Below are 14170 nucleotides of genomic sequence, written 5' to 3'. Positions count from 1 at the left end.
CTACAAGCTGAACCAGTCTGTAGTTCTCCTCTATCTCGCCGTTAGTCACATGACTGCAGCACTGAGGACTTCAATGCCTCCATGAACTACATTTACCATCAACACTGACTGGAGAGTTTTACCCTTTAACCAAAAAGCTGTCTTTATTCAACTTTATTGAACTTTATTGACATTGTTTACTGATGACGGTTCATCTCAGTCCAACGTGTGGACGTTTAAACATCTGCAGCTTGTTTACAAACATTTCATTATAGATTTAAAAAGAGGATGAAGGAGTTTAATCGTTCTGATGTCAGTGTGAAGGACGACAGGTGGACCGTCTCACCGTCTACCTGTCTCACTCTCTCCAGGGTTTAAAGTTAGACTGAAGATATTTAACGGAGGTTCACGTGAAGGAATGAAAACTCCAAAGTGTTAAAGATCACATGATAGAAAATGATCTTCGTCGTCGTTCTGAGGAACACATTTAAACATTTCTAATAATGCACAGAGAACATAAAATCAATGAATATGAATCTCTTAATAAGATGCCAAGTTGTGTTATTTACACATTTACATTTCATTGTGTTTATTAAAATTGATTCACGTGATCCGGAGTTGATCAGAAGGAAGCTCGTTCAGCTGATTGTGAGGCTGATCTGGAGTCAGTGTTTGTACAAAGATTTGATCAGAAGACTGAAGATGATTTTTGCTGTAAGTTTATTTTTTGTGTGCTCATTATAAATCTAATCAGCTGGAGAACATGTGATGTTGATGTTTTCATTTCTGGAGATTAAAATCATGAAATACTTTTAATCTCCAGATTGTTTTATTTCTTATATTAATTATCTGAACAATCACTTAAAGCAGTTATACATTCCTCATAACGTCTGTTAATGCAATACATATTTTCTATATTAAATATATATATATATATATATATATATATATATATTAAATATATATTAAATATATATATATATATATATTAAATATATATATATTTAATATATATATATATATATTTAATATATATTAAATATATATATATTTAATATATATATATATATATATATATATATAAATATATATATTTAATATATATATATATATATAAATATATATATTTAATATATATATATATATATAAATATATATATATATATTTAATATATATATATATATATATATATATTTATATATATATATATATATATTATATATATATATTTATATATATATATATATATATACATTATATATATATATTTTATATATATATATATATATATATATATTTTATATATATTTTATATATATATATATTTAATATATATATATATTATATATATAATATATATATATTTAATATATATATATTATATATATATAATATATATATATATATATATATTTAATATATATATTTAATAAATATATATTTATTAAATATATATATATATTAAATATATATATATATTAAATATATATATATATATTTATTAAATATATATATATTTATTAAATATATATATATTTATTAAATATATATATATATTTAATATATATATATATTTAATATATATATATATATTTAATATATATATATATATTTAATATATATATATATTTAATAAATATATATATATATTTAATATATATATATTTATAAAATAATAAATATATTTATATACATATACATTTATATATATTTATAAATATATATATACAGTTGTGGTCAAAAGTTTACATACACTTGTAAAGAACATAATGTCATGGCTCTCTTGAGTTTCCCAGTTATTTCTACAACTCTGATTTTTCTCTGATAGAGTGATTGGAACAGATACTTTGTCACAAAAAACATTCATGAAGTTTGGTTCTTTCATGACTTTATTATGGGTTAACAGAAAAAGTGATCAAATCTGCTGGGTCAAAAATATACATACAGCAGTGCTAATATTTGGTTACATGTCCCTTGGCCATTTTCACTTCAATTAGGAGCTTTTGGTAGCCATCCACAAGCTTCTGGCAAGCTTCTCGTTGAATCTTTGACCACTGCTCTTGACGGAATTGGTGCAGTTCAGTTAAATTTGATGGCTTTCTGACATGGACTTCTTTCTTCAGCATTGTCCACATGTTCTCAATGGGATTTAAGTCAGGACTTTGGGAAGGGCCATTCTAAAACCCTAATTCTAGCCTGATTTAGCCATTCCATTACCACTTTTGATGTGTGTTTGGGGTCATTGTCCTGTTGGAACACCCAACTGCACCCAAGACCCAACCTTCAGGCTGATGATTTTAGGTTATCTTGAAGAATTTGAAGGTAATCCTCCTTCTTCATTATCCCATTTACTCTCTGTAAAGCACCAGTTCCATTGGCAGCAAAACAGCCCCACAGCATAATACTACCACCACCGTGCTTGACGGTAGGCATGGTGTTCTTGGGGTTAAAGGCCTCACCTTTTCTCCTCCAAACATATTGCTGGGCATTGTGGCCAAACAGCTCGATTTTTGTTTTGTCTGACCACAGAACTTTCCTCCAGAAGGTCTTATCTTTGTCCATGTGATCAGCAGCAAACTTCAGTCGAGCCTTAAGGTGCCGCTTTTGGAGCGAGGGCTTCCTTCTTGCACGGCAGCCTCTCAGTCCATGGAGATGCAAAACACGCTTGACTGTGGACACTGACACCTGTGTTCCAGCAGCTTCTAATTCTTGGCAGATCTGCTTTTTGGTGGTTCTCGGTTGACTCTTCACCCTCCTGACCAATTTTCTCTCAGCAGCAGGTGATAGCTTGCGTTTTCTTCCTGATCGTGGCAGTGACAAAACAGTGCCATGCACTTTATACTTACAAACAATTGTTTGCACTGTTGCTCTTGGGACCTGCAGCTGCTTTGAAATGGCTCCAAGTGACTTTCCTGACTTGTTCAAGTCAATGATTCGCTTTTTCAGATCCATGCTGAGCTCCTTTGACTTTCCCATTGTAGCGTTTGTGGGCGTTTGTATCCAATGAGCCCTATTTAAATGGCCTCAGAGAAGTCACCAGCTGTAGTCACTCATAATCACTCACAAGAAGTTAAGAGGCCATGCTATGAAGCTCATTTCATTGACACAACTTTCTAAGTCACCAAAATTGCTAATTCATGTTGCTGTATGTATATTTTTGACCCAGCAGATTTTGTCACTTTTTCTGTTAACCCATAATAAAGTCATGAAAGAACCAAACTTCATGAATGTTTTTTGTGACAAAGAAGTATCTGTTCCAATCACTCTATCAGAGAAAAATCAGAGTTGTAGAAATAACTGGAAACTCAAGAGAGCCATGACATTATGTTCTTTACAAGTGTATGTAAACTTTTGACCACAACTGTATATAATTCTAGATGTATATAAATATATTTATTATTTCTATATTTTATAGATATATAATTCTATATGTATATAAATATATCTATAAATATATATACATTTATATATATATATATATTTATAAATATATAATTATATATTTATAAATATATATAAATTTATATAATTATATATACATATACATTTATGAATATATATAATTATATAAATGTATATATATTTATAAATATATATAAACGTATATGTATATAAATATATTTGTTATTTCTATATTTTATATATATATTTATATACATATATAATTATATATGTATATAAATATATAAACATTTATATATATTTATAAATATATAATTATATATTTATAAATATATTTATAGGTAAAGTTTAGTTTTCTAATATTCAGTTTCTTTGTTCTTGTTTCAGTTGTTTTGAAGAACTGAGATTTGTATCCATTAAAAAAACAAAAAGTGTATCTTTTAAAGAACAGACTTCTTAATCACTTTTAATCTGGAAGGACCGTCTTCGTCACTTCCTGTGGAGGGAATTTAACCCGGAAGTGGGTGTAGTCGTCAGTTGGGAGTTAACGTTAACTTGGCTGGACGAGGTAGAGACTCGGAACCAGGACCAGGACCAGCACCAGAACCAGCACCGACAGCGTCCAGGACCAGAACCGTTGGACTCATAGACCCGAGTCCTGAGGCGCTTCAGACCGACACCGAGCCGCAGTTTGTCCGCTGTTTCTTTAACTTCTCTCGGTTTAAAAAAGTGAGCCAGCAGTTCCGTTAGCCTGCTAACAGCTAGCAGACAGTTAGCCCACCTGCTAACAGGGAAGTGACGGTGACAGGTGAAGTCGGGCTCGAGCCGCAGGTGTGTCTTCTTCAGAGCACTCGGACAGGTAAGAAGAACCAGAAACGTTACATCTCACCTGGTTTACCACGAGCTCTGAACGCTAAGCTAACATGTTAGCATGCTAACAAGGGCGGTGGTCCGCTGTTAGCTTCCGGAGCTAACGTGATAGTTACAGATCAACAACACGTCATAGTAACAATAAATATATAACATAATATACAATAAATATATAATATAATATTGAATAAATATATAATATATATAACATAATATACAATAAATATATAATATAATATTTAATAAATATATGATATATATATATATATATATATATATATATATATATATATATATATAACATAATATACCATAAATATATTATATATATATATATAACATAATATACCATAAATATATATTATATATATATATATATATATATATATATATATAACATAATATACAATAAATATATTATATAATATTTAATAAATATATGTAACATAATATACAATCAATATTTAATATGTCATATTTAATAAATCTATAACATAATATACAAATAAAATGTAACTTATTGAAGATGTATAGTTTAATAAGTAATAATAAAGATGAAGGTACTGAGAGTATTAATGTACTGTCACTTTAAATGTACTATATAGTTAGACTTTAACATGTTACTGTGTCACTATGATCAGTTCATTCAGGGTTTCACTGAGTCATAATCAATGAGTTGATGCATTCATGTGATCACAGGCCTGAAACAACTCACAGCTGTTCATTAGTGTTTGACCTCATCACCATTCATCACTTCATCCTCAACCATCAAACACTCAAGTGTTCTTATGAATTCATACGTCCTCTCATGTGTTCCGTTGGTCTGCAGCGGTTCTAAATATTCACTCCTGGTTCCTGGTTGTTGAAGAAGAAGAAGAAGATGAGTGGAGGACTGAACAGCATCGATGCCGTGAAGAAGAAGATCAAAGTGCTGCAGGAGCAGGCGGAGGAGGCGGAGGACCGAGCCGTCAGACTGCAGAAGGAGGTGGAGAAGGAGAAGAGAACCAGAGAGGAGGTACACACACACACACACACACACACACACACACACACACACACACACACACACACACACCCTACCTGAGACAGGTGAACCTGACCTGTGGGCTGTCTCCTCCCTGCTGTGTGTCTTGCAGGCGGAGGCGGAGGTGACGGCTCTGGGTCGCCGTCTGCAGCTCAGCGAGGACAATCTGGAGAGAGTCCAGGAGAGACTGTCCACCACCCTCCACAAGCTGGACGAGACGGAGAAGTCCGCCGACGAGAGCGAAAGGTCAGAGACGCACCTGAGACACGCACACCTGAGACACACGCACCTGAGACACGCACACCTGAGACACACACCTGAGACACACACACACACACACACACCTGAGACACACACACACACACACACCTGAGACGCACACACCTGAGACACACACACACCTGAGACACACACACACCTGAGACACACGCACACACCTGAGACACACACACACCTGAGACACACGCACACACCTGAGACACACGCACACACCTGAGACACACACACACCTGAGACACACACACACACACTTGAGACACAAACACACCTGACACACACACACACACACCTGAGACACACACACACACACACACCTGAGACACACACACACCTGAGACGCACACCTGAAACACACACCTGACACACACCTGAGACACAAGCACACACCTGAGACACACGCACACACCTGAGACACACGCACACACCTGAGACACACACACACACACCTGAGACACACACACACCTGAGACACACACGCACACACCTGAGACACACCTGGAGGTTTTATTCCTCAAACAAGGAGAGACAAATTCATCTCTGTCTTTCTGTCTGTCTGTCTGTCAGAGGTATGAAGGTGATTGAGAACAGAGCTCTGAAGGATGAGGAGAAGATGGAGCAGCTGGAGGTTCAGCTGAGAGAAGCCAAGCTGATCGCTGAGGAGGCCGACCGGAAATATGAAGAGGTACGAAAACAACGTGAGCGACGTGGTGTCCACGTCCACCAAGACACCACGTCCACCAAGACACCACGTCTTAGTGGACTTAGTTGACGTGGTGTCTTATTCCCATGAAGGTGTTGACGAGGTGTCAGGGTTCAGTCTCCAGAGCGGAGAGTGAGCCGGCTAGCTTGTAGTGTATTTATACACTGATGCTTATGTAGTTCTACATGTGTACTTGTACTTTATACTGTAACCTTGTGTTTGATTGACAGGTGGCTCGTAAACTGGTGATGGTGGAAGGTGAACTGGAACGAGCTGAAGACAGAGCTGAGCAGGGAGAGAGGTCTATAACACACACACACACACACACACACACACACACACACACACACACACACACACACACACACACACACACCTGTGCATGTCTCACAGCTGCTTACAGCATGAAGCTGCTTATTTTCAGTTCTACACTCAGTAGTTGTTATTCTGATGTATAATAACGTGTAGTACTGGGCGGTATGACTAAAAATGTATATCACGGTATTTTTTTTCCGTGTTAACGTATTAACACTAAAAAATGTTATTGAGCGTTTAATTATTAAGCACACTTTTAAGACAAGAACCGGCGAACAGCTGTTTGTGTGGCTCCTGCTTCCTTCACCTACATTCCCCTGGGTCCTAAGTCCCTCCATGTACAGCTTCTTATCACCCTCTATGTACAAAGCAGAAGTCTCTTAGTTCCTCTTAATGTAGGAGGAGCCTCTCCCAGCTGTTAGCAGACTGTTGTGCTAATGGCTAACTACCGAGCTTTACCCAGCATGCCGTTCGGCGGTGTAATTTTATAAATGTACAATTATTAGTGTCACAAACTGTTTCCATGTTAGAGAGCGTTGGTTGTGGTTATTAATTGTTTTGAAGTTAGAACTTGACGACGGTTCCTCTCTCAGCTTAGGGTTAACAATGAACATCATTAAGGCGGTAAACCGTCCCGCTTGACTGACGTCTGTATTTATTACTTATATCTCATCATAACGTCAGAGTTAGTTCTTGTTCTTCATCAGCGTGACGTCACTCTGCTTCACTAACGACGCTCTAATCTTTACTGCATCCGTCCTTCTCTTCCTGTTTACATGGAAACGTGTCTCTGCTGCTGCTGCATGTCTGTCCTCCTGCTACCCGTCCTCCTGCTACCCGTCCTCCTGCTACCCGTCCTCCTGTCTACCTGTCCTCCTGTCTACTCGTCCTCCTGTCCTCCTGCTACTCGTCCTCCTGCTACCTGTCCTCCTGCTACCCGTCCTCCTGCTGCCTGTCCTCCTGTCTACCCGTCCTCCTGTCTACCTGTCCTCCTGTTTACCTGTCCTCCTGTCTACCTGTCCCCCTGCTACCTCTCCTGTCCCACGCACACCTGTGTCTCTAACAGTAAGGTTCGGAGGTTGGAGGAGCAGTTGAGGAGTTTCGACCATTCACTGAAGAGCCTGCAGGCTTCTGAGGACAAGGTACCCCCCCCCCCCCCCCCCCCCCCCCCCACCCGCTGTCAATGAAACCAGAGGAGCTCCTCCTCCTGATCTCCTATGACCTCTGACCTCTAGTTGCTGCTTCAGCTCCTCCTCCTGCTGCTCTCTGCATGACTTTAACCTGCTGCTCCTCATGAACTCTCTGAGACAGATCAAAGACACCAAATAACAACTCACCTGTTTGACCTGCAGTAAGAGTCGAGGGTTGGAGGAGGAGCTGAAATCAGTCTTCACTAGTTCAAAGTCTCTGGAGGCCCAGACTGAGAAGGTAGGAGGAGGAGGAGGTCCTTAAACACTGGTCACATGACCACAGCACACAGTTAGATGTCCGTTCTACTCATTCTATGTCTACGGTACCCCTGTTAGCCTGTTAGCTGACCTCTTTACTCTCACCTGTTAGCCTGTTAGCTGACCTCTTTACTCTCACCTGTTAGCTGACCTCTTTACTCTCACCTGTTAGCTGACCTCTTTACTCTCACCTGTTAGCCTGTTAGCTGACCTCTTTACTCTCACCTGTTAGCCTGTTAGCTGACCTCTTTACTCTCAGCTGTTAGCCTGTTAGCTGACCTCTTTACTCTCAGCTGTTAGCCTGTTAGCTGACCTCTTTACTCTCACCTGTTAGCCTGTTAGCTGACCTCTTTACTCTCAGCTGTTAGCTGACCTCTTTACGCTCACCTGTTAGCTGACCTCTTTACTCTCACCTGTTAGCCTGTTAGCTAACCTCTTTACTCTCGGCTGTTAGCCTGTTAGCTGACCTCTTTACTCTCAGCTGTTAGCTGACCTCTTTACTCTCGGCTGTTAGCCTGTTAGCTGACCTCTTTACTCTCAGCTGTTAGCTGACCTCTTTACTCTCACCTGTTAGCTGACCTCTTTACTCTCACCTGTTAGCCTGTTAGCTGACCTCTTTACTCTCACCTGTTAGCTGACCGCTTTACTCTCACCTGTTAGCCTGTTAGCTAACCTCTTTACTCTCACCTGTTAGCCTGTTAGCTGACCTCTTTACTCTCACCTGTTAGCTGACCTCTTTACTCTCACCTGTTAGCTGACCTCTTTACGCTCACCTGTTAGCCTGTTAGCTGACCTCTTTACTCTCGCCTGTTAGCTGACCTCTTTACTCTCACCTGTTAGCCTGTTAGCTGACCTCTTTACTCTCACCTGTTAGCTGACCTCTTTACTCTCACCTGTTAGCCTGTTAGCTGACCTCTTTACTCTCACCTGTTAGCTGACCGCTTTACTCTCACCTGTTAGCCTGTTAGCTAACCTCTTTACTCTCACCTGTTAGCCTGTTAGCTGACCTCTTTACTCTCAGCTGTTAGCTGACCTCTTTACTCTCACCTGTTAGCTGACCTCTTTACTCTCACCTGTTAGCTGACCTCTTTACGCTCACCTGTTAGCCTGTTAGCTGACCTCTTTACTCTCGCCTTTTAGCTGACCTCTTTACTCTCACCTGTTAGCCTGTTAGCTGACCTCTTTACGCTCACCTGTTAGCTGACCTCTTTACTCTCACCTGTTAGCTGACCTCTTTACTCTCACCTGTTAGCTGACCTCTTTACTCTCACCTGTTAGCCTGTTAGCTGACCTCTTTACTCTCACCTGTTAGCTGACCTCTTTACTCTCACCTGTTAGCTGACCTCTTTACTCTCACCTGTTAGCCTGTTAGCTGACCTCTTTACTCTCACCTGTTAGCCTGTTAGCTGACCTCTTTACTCTCACCTGTTAGCCTGTTAGCTGACCTCTTTACTCTCACCTGTTAGCTGACCTCTTTACTCTCAGCAGTTAGCTGACCTCTTTACTCTCAGCAGTTAGCTGACCTCTTTACGCTCAGCTGTTAGCCTGTTAGCTGACCTCTTTACTCTCAGCTGTTAGCTGACCTCTTTACGCTCACCTGTTAGCCTGTTAGCTGACCTCTTTACGCTCACCTGTTAGCTGACCTCTTTACTCTCACCTGTTAGCCTGTTAGCTGACCTCTTTACTCTCACCTGTTAGCCTGTTAGCTGACCTCTTTACTCTCACCTGTTAGCTGACCTCTTTACTCTCACCTGTTAGCCTGTTAGCTGACCTCTTTACTCTCACCTGTTAGCTGACCGCTTTACTCTCACCTGTTAGCTAACCTCTTTACTCTCACCTGTTAGCCTGTTAGCTGACCTCTTTACTCTCAGCTGTTAGCTGACCTCTTTACGCTCACCTGTTAGCTGACCTCTTTACTCTCACCTGTTAGCCTGTTAGCTAACCTCTTTACTCTCGGCTGTTAGCCTGTTAGCTGACCTCTTTACTCTCAGCTGTTAGCTGACCTCTTTACTCTCGGCTGTTAGCCTGTTAGCTGACCTCTTTACTCTCAGCTGTTAGCTGACCTCTTTACGCTCACCTGTTAGCCTGTTAGCTGACCTCTTTACTCTCACCTGTTAGCTGACCTCTTTACTCTCACCTGTTAGCCTGTTAGCTGACCTCTTTACTCTCACCTGTTAGCTGACCTCTTTACTCTCACCTGTTAGCCTGTTAGCTGACCTCTTTACTCTCACCTGTTAGCTGACCGCTTTACTCTCACCTGTTAGCCTGTTAGCTAACCTCTTTACTCTCACCTGTTAGCCTGTTAGCTGACCTCTTTACTCTCACCTGTTAGCTGACCTCTTTACTCTCACCTGTTAGCTGACCTCTTTACTCTCACCTGTTAGCTGACCTCTTTACTCTCACCTGTTAGCTGACCTCTTTACGCTCACCTGTTAGCTGACCTCTTTACGCTCACCTGTTAGCCTGTTAGCTGACCTCTTTACTCTCGCCTGTTAGCTGACCTCTTTACTCTCACCTGTTAGCCTGTTAGCTGACCTCTTTACGCTCACCTGTTAGCTGACCTCTTTACTCTCACCTTTTAGCTGACCTCTTTACTCTCACCTGTTAGCTGACCTCTTTACTCTCACCTGTTAGCCTGTTAGCTGACCTCTTTACTCTCACCTGTTAGCTGACCTCTTTACTCTCACCTGTTAGCTGACCTCTTTACTCTCACCTGTTAGCCTGTTAGCTGACCTCTTTACTCTCACCTGTTAGCTGACCTCTTTACTCTCAGCAGTTAGCTGACCTCTTTACTCTCAGCAGTTAGCTGACCTCTTTACGCTCAGCTGTTAGCCTGTTAGCTGACCTCTTTACTCTCAGCTGTTAGCTGACCTCTTTACGCTCACCTGTTAGCCTGTTAGCTGACCTCTTTACTCTCACCTGTTAGCTGACCTCTTTACTCTCACCTGTTAGCCTGTTAGCTGACCTCTTTACTCTCACCTGTTAGCTGACCTCTTTACTCTCACCTGTTAGCCTGTTAGCTGACCTCTTTACTCTCACCTGTTAGCTGACCGCTTTACTCTCACCTGTTAGCCTGTTAGCTAACCTCTTTACTCTCACCTGTTAGCCTGTTAGCTGACCTCTTTACTCTCAGCAGTTAGCTGACCTCTTTACGCTCAGCTGTTAGCCTGTTAGCTGACCTCTTTACTCTCACCTGTTAGCCTGTTAGCTGACCTCTTTACGCTCACCTGTTAGCTGACCTCTTTACTCTCACCTGTTAGCTGACCTCTTTACTCTCACCTGTTAGCTGACCTCTTTACTCTCACCTGTTAGCCTGTTAGCTGACCTCTTTACTCTCACCTGTTAGCTGACCTCTTTACTCTCACCTGTTAGCTGACCTCTTTACTCTCACCTGTTAGCCTGTTAGCTGACCTCTTTACTCTCACCTGTTAGCTGACCTCTTTACTCTCAGCAGTTAGCTGACCTCTTTACGCTCAGCTGTTAGCTGACCTCTTTACGCTCAGCTGTTAGCCTGTTAGCTGACCTCTTTACTCTCAGCTGTTAGCTGACCTCTTTACGCTCACCTGTTAGCCTGTTAGCTGACCTCTTTACTCTCACCTGTTAGCTGACCTCTTTACTCTCACCTGTTAGCTGACCTCTTTACTCTCACCTGTTAGCCTGTTAGCTGACCTCTTTACTCTCACCTGTTAGCCTGTTAGCTGACCTCTTTACTCTCACCTGTTAGCTGACCTCTTTACTCTCACCTGTTAGCCTGTTAGCTGACCTCTTTACTCTCACCTGTTAGCTGACCGCTTTACTCTCACCTGTTAGCCTGTTAGCTAACCTCTTTACTCTCACCTGTTAGCCTGTTAGCTGACCTCTTTACTCTCACCTGTTAGCTGACCTCTTTACTCTCACCTGTTAGCTGACCTCTTTACTCTCACCTGTTAGCTGACCTCTTTACGCTCACCTGTTAGCCTGTTAGCTGACCTCTTTACTCTCGCCTGTTAGCTGACCTCTTTACTCTCACCTGTTAGCCTGTTAGCTGACCTCTTTACGCTCACCTGTTAGCTGACCTCTTTACTCTCACCTGTTAGCCTGTTAGCTAACCTCTTTACTCTCACCTGTTAGCCTGTTAGCTGACCTCTTTACTCTCACCTGTTAGCTGACCTCTTTACTCTCACCTGTTAGCTGACCTCTTTACTCTCACCTGTTAGCTGACCTCTTTACTCTCACCTGTTTGCCTGTTAGCTGACCTCTTTACTCTCACCTGTTAGCTGACCTCTTTACTCTCACCTGTTAGCTGACCTCTTTACTCTCACCTGTTACATTGTGTCAGCGAGGAGTGACTACAGACCTGCAGGTGTGAGGGAGGAAGGACACAGAGGTGTCCTGTTACCTGCTGTTGTCCGTACACCTGGTTCTCTGATTGTCTGTCTGTCTGTCTGTCTGTCTCTCAGTACTCTCATAAGGAAGACAGGTATGAAGAGGAGATCAAGAACCTGAGCAACAAACTCAAGGAGGTGAGACACTTCTTTAATCTTTCTGTATGAACCTGAACCTTTCACTCTACTGTAAATATGTTTAAGAGAAACCAACCGGTTCACTTCCTGTTTACAGGCTGAGAGCAGAGCTGAAGCTGCAGAGCGTTCAGTGGCCAAACTGGAGAAAACCATCGACGGCCTGGAGGGTGAGTTGTTCTTCTTCTTCTTCTTCTGCTTCTGCTGTGAGGATAATGATGGAAACCTGGAGACATATATTTGTTCTGTAGTTGGTGACGTTTGACTGATTTGTTTCCAGATGCTTTGACTTCAGCCAGAAACGCCAACATGGAGCTTCAGGCGACTCTGAATCAGACCATGGAGGAGCTCAACTCCTGCTGAACCTCCCCCCCCACCCCCCTCCTCTGCTGCCAGACAGGTGGACGGCAAAACTCCGTGGCCAAAAAATTCCTCCTCCTCCCACCCTCCCTCTCCTCCTTTATGTTGGGGAGGACGGGGTCCAACTCTTTGGCTGAAACATTCCTCCCCCCTGCTCCTTTCCTCCTCTTTCCTTCCTTCCTTCACCTCTTCCCCCCCCTCTCTCTCTCTCTCTGAAAGATTCCTACTTTCACACATTCCTCCCCCCTCACATCCTTCCTTCACCTCCTCCTTCCTTCCTTCACTGGACCTCCTCCCTCTCTTAATGATTCCTGCTTTAACACATTCCTTCTGATTCATAAAGTCACATATTGGGAGTGTTGCTTTAATGAACTCCTCGTCTCTGGTCTCTTCCCCCCCACCCCTACCCGCTGACAGTGCCAACCCCCCCCTCAGTATTAAGTGAAGGAGGCCAGTGGAGGAGCTGCTTGATATACTTTGTCTATAAGGGACTTTAACAGACTTAAATTTGTTTCCTCGTTAACAACTAATCAAGGACTAATTACATGTTTGTCTTAACGGTTTGTTTTCTTTTGCCACATTAACTAATAATCGATTAGAGCCAATGAGTTATTATTGTTTTTGTTCCGGGGGGGCGTGGTTTAAGGTAGCCAATCACCACAAGGCATTCCACTGCCACAGGTGACCTTTGAGCCGATGACGTGAATGAATAAAGTTTGTTTTTACCTGAAGCGGTGATGATGTCACAGCTCATTGTAATAAATCATGAGACTGGATTTTATAAAATAAAAGCACCGTCACTGGTTTGTAGATCCAAACAGACTCTGAGCTTTTATTTCACTTCAAATAAACATTTAATTTATATTTTGTTCTCTGAAACAGCTGATAACAGGTAAACACTGTTAGCTGCTAGCCGCCGCCATGTTGAGAGTCATGTGGAGTCAATCCCTCAATTGTGGATCTGCTCTGAATCAACTATAATCACGTATACTTTTAGTTTCAGTTCATGGATCAGATTAGTTATTAGTGTCTGACAGGTGAGAATCTCCCATGGGCCTTTGCTTTGAGTGATGATGTAAACAACCTGAGACTAGAAAACTTTATTGATCAGATAAACAGTGATTGGCTCCACATTCATCAGTTATCAATACATTTATTGATCCGTGACATCAGAGTGATGATGACGCTGCATCCTCAGCCAGCTTCAGGATTGGTTGCAGCTGCTCTTCTAACGAGGGGGCGTCGGCCTCATTAGTGACGATCCAATCGAAGTCAACCCCGCTGTCCAACCCG

General features: G+C 41.3%; 2 protein-coding genes across 3 annotated transcripts in view; one reads left to right on the top strand and one right to left on the bottom strand.

Moving 5' to 3' along the window:
• The first annotated feature begins 3901 nt into the window (after window positions 1-3901).
• On the top strand, window positions 3902-13695 carry LOC137887160 (tropomyosin alpha-4 chain-like). Of its 2 annotated transcripts, none has more exons than XM_068729967.1 (9): window positions 3902-4241; window positions 5082-5267; window positions 5389-5522; window positions 6120-6237; window positions 6486-6556; window positions 7637-7712; window positions 12458-12520; window positions 12618-12687; window positions 12798-13695. In XM_068729967.1, the coding sequence occupies exons 2-9, from the start codon at window positions 5133-5135 to the stop codon at window positions 12878-12880; spliced, it is 750 nt and encodes a 249-aa protein (XP_068586068.1). In that variant the 5' UTR covers window positions 3902-4241; window positions 5082-5132; the 3' UTR covers window positions 12881-13695. The 2 variants fall into 2 exon arrangements, with proteins under 2 accessions (XP_068586068.1, XP_068586067.1); XM_068729966.1 differs by lacking the exon at window positions 7637-7712 and adding an exon at window positions 7923-7998 and having other exon boundaries at window positions 3903-4241.
• LOC137887161 (phosphomevalonate kinase-like) overlaps window positions 13682-14170 on the bottom strand; it is a 2721-nt gene continuing 2232 nt past the window's right edge. The window contains exon 5 of the mRNA XM_068729968.1: window positions 13682-14170. This exon is cut by the window's right edge and continues 25 nt beyond it. Within this exon, the coding sequence (XP_068586069.1) occupies window positions 14047-14170 (124 nt within the window). The 3' untranslated portion in view covers window positions 13682-14046.

The sequence above is a fragment of the Cebidichthys violaceus genome, unplaced genomic scaffold, assembly GCF_023349555.1.
Source record: "Cebidichthys violaceus isolate CVI_PGR_0920_01 unplaced genomic scaffold, fCebVio1.0.p SCAF_48, whole genome shotgun sequence".
Taxonomy (NCBI): domain Eukaryota; kingdom Metazoa; phylum Chordata; class Actinopteri; order Perciformes; family Stichaeidae; genus Cebidichthys; species Cebidichthys violaceus.
This window is presented reverse-complemented; position numbering and strand designations above follow the sequence as displayed.

Excerpts from the sequence above, each read along its gene's own strand:
- LOC137887160 (XM_068729967.1), top strand. The coding sequence starts at position 5,133 with ATGAGTGGAGGACTGAACAGCATCGATGCCGTGAAGAAGAAGATCAAA. Across the intron at positions 5,268-5,388 it reads AGAAGAGAACCAGAGAGGAG|GCGGAGGCGGAGGTGACGGC; the intron begins GTACACACACAC and ends TGTGTCTTGCAG. Across the intron at positions 6,557-7,636 it reads AGAGCTGAGCAGGGAGAGAG|TAAGGTTCGGAGGTTGGAGG; the intron begins GTCTATAACACA and ends TGTCTCTAACAG.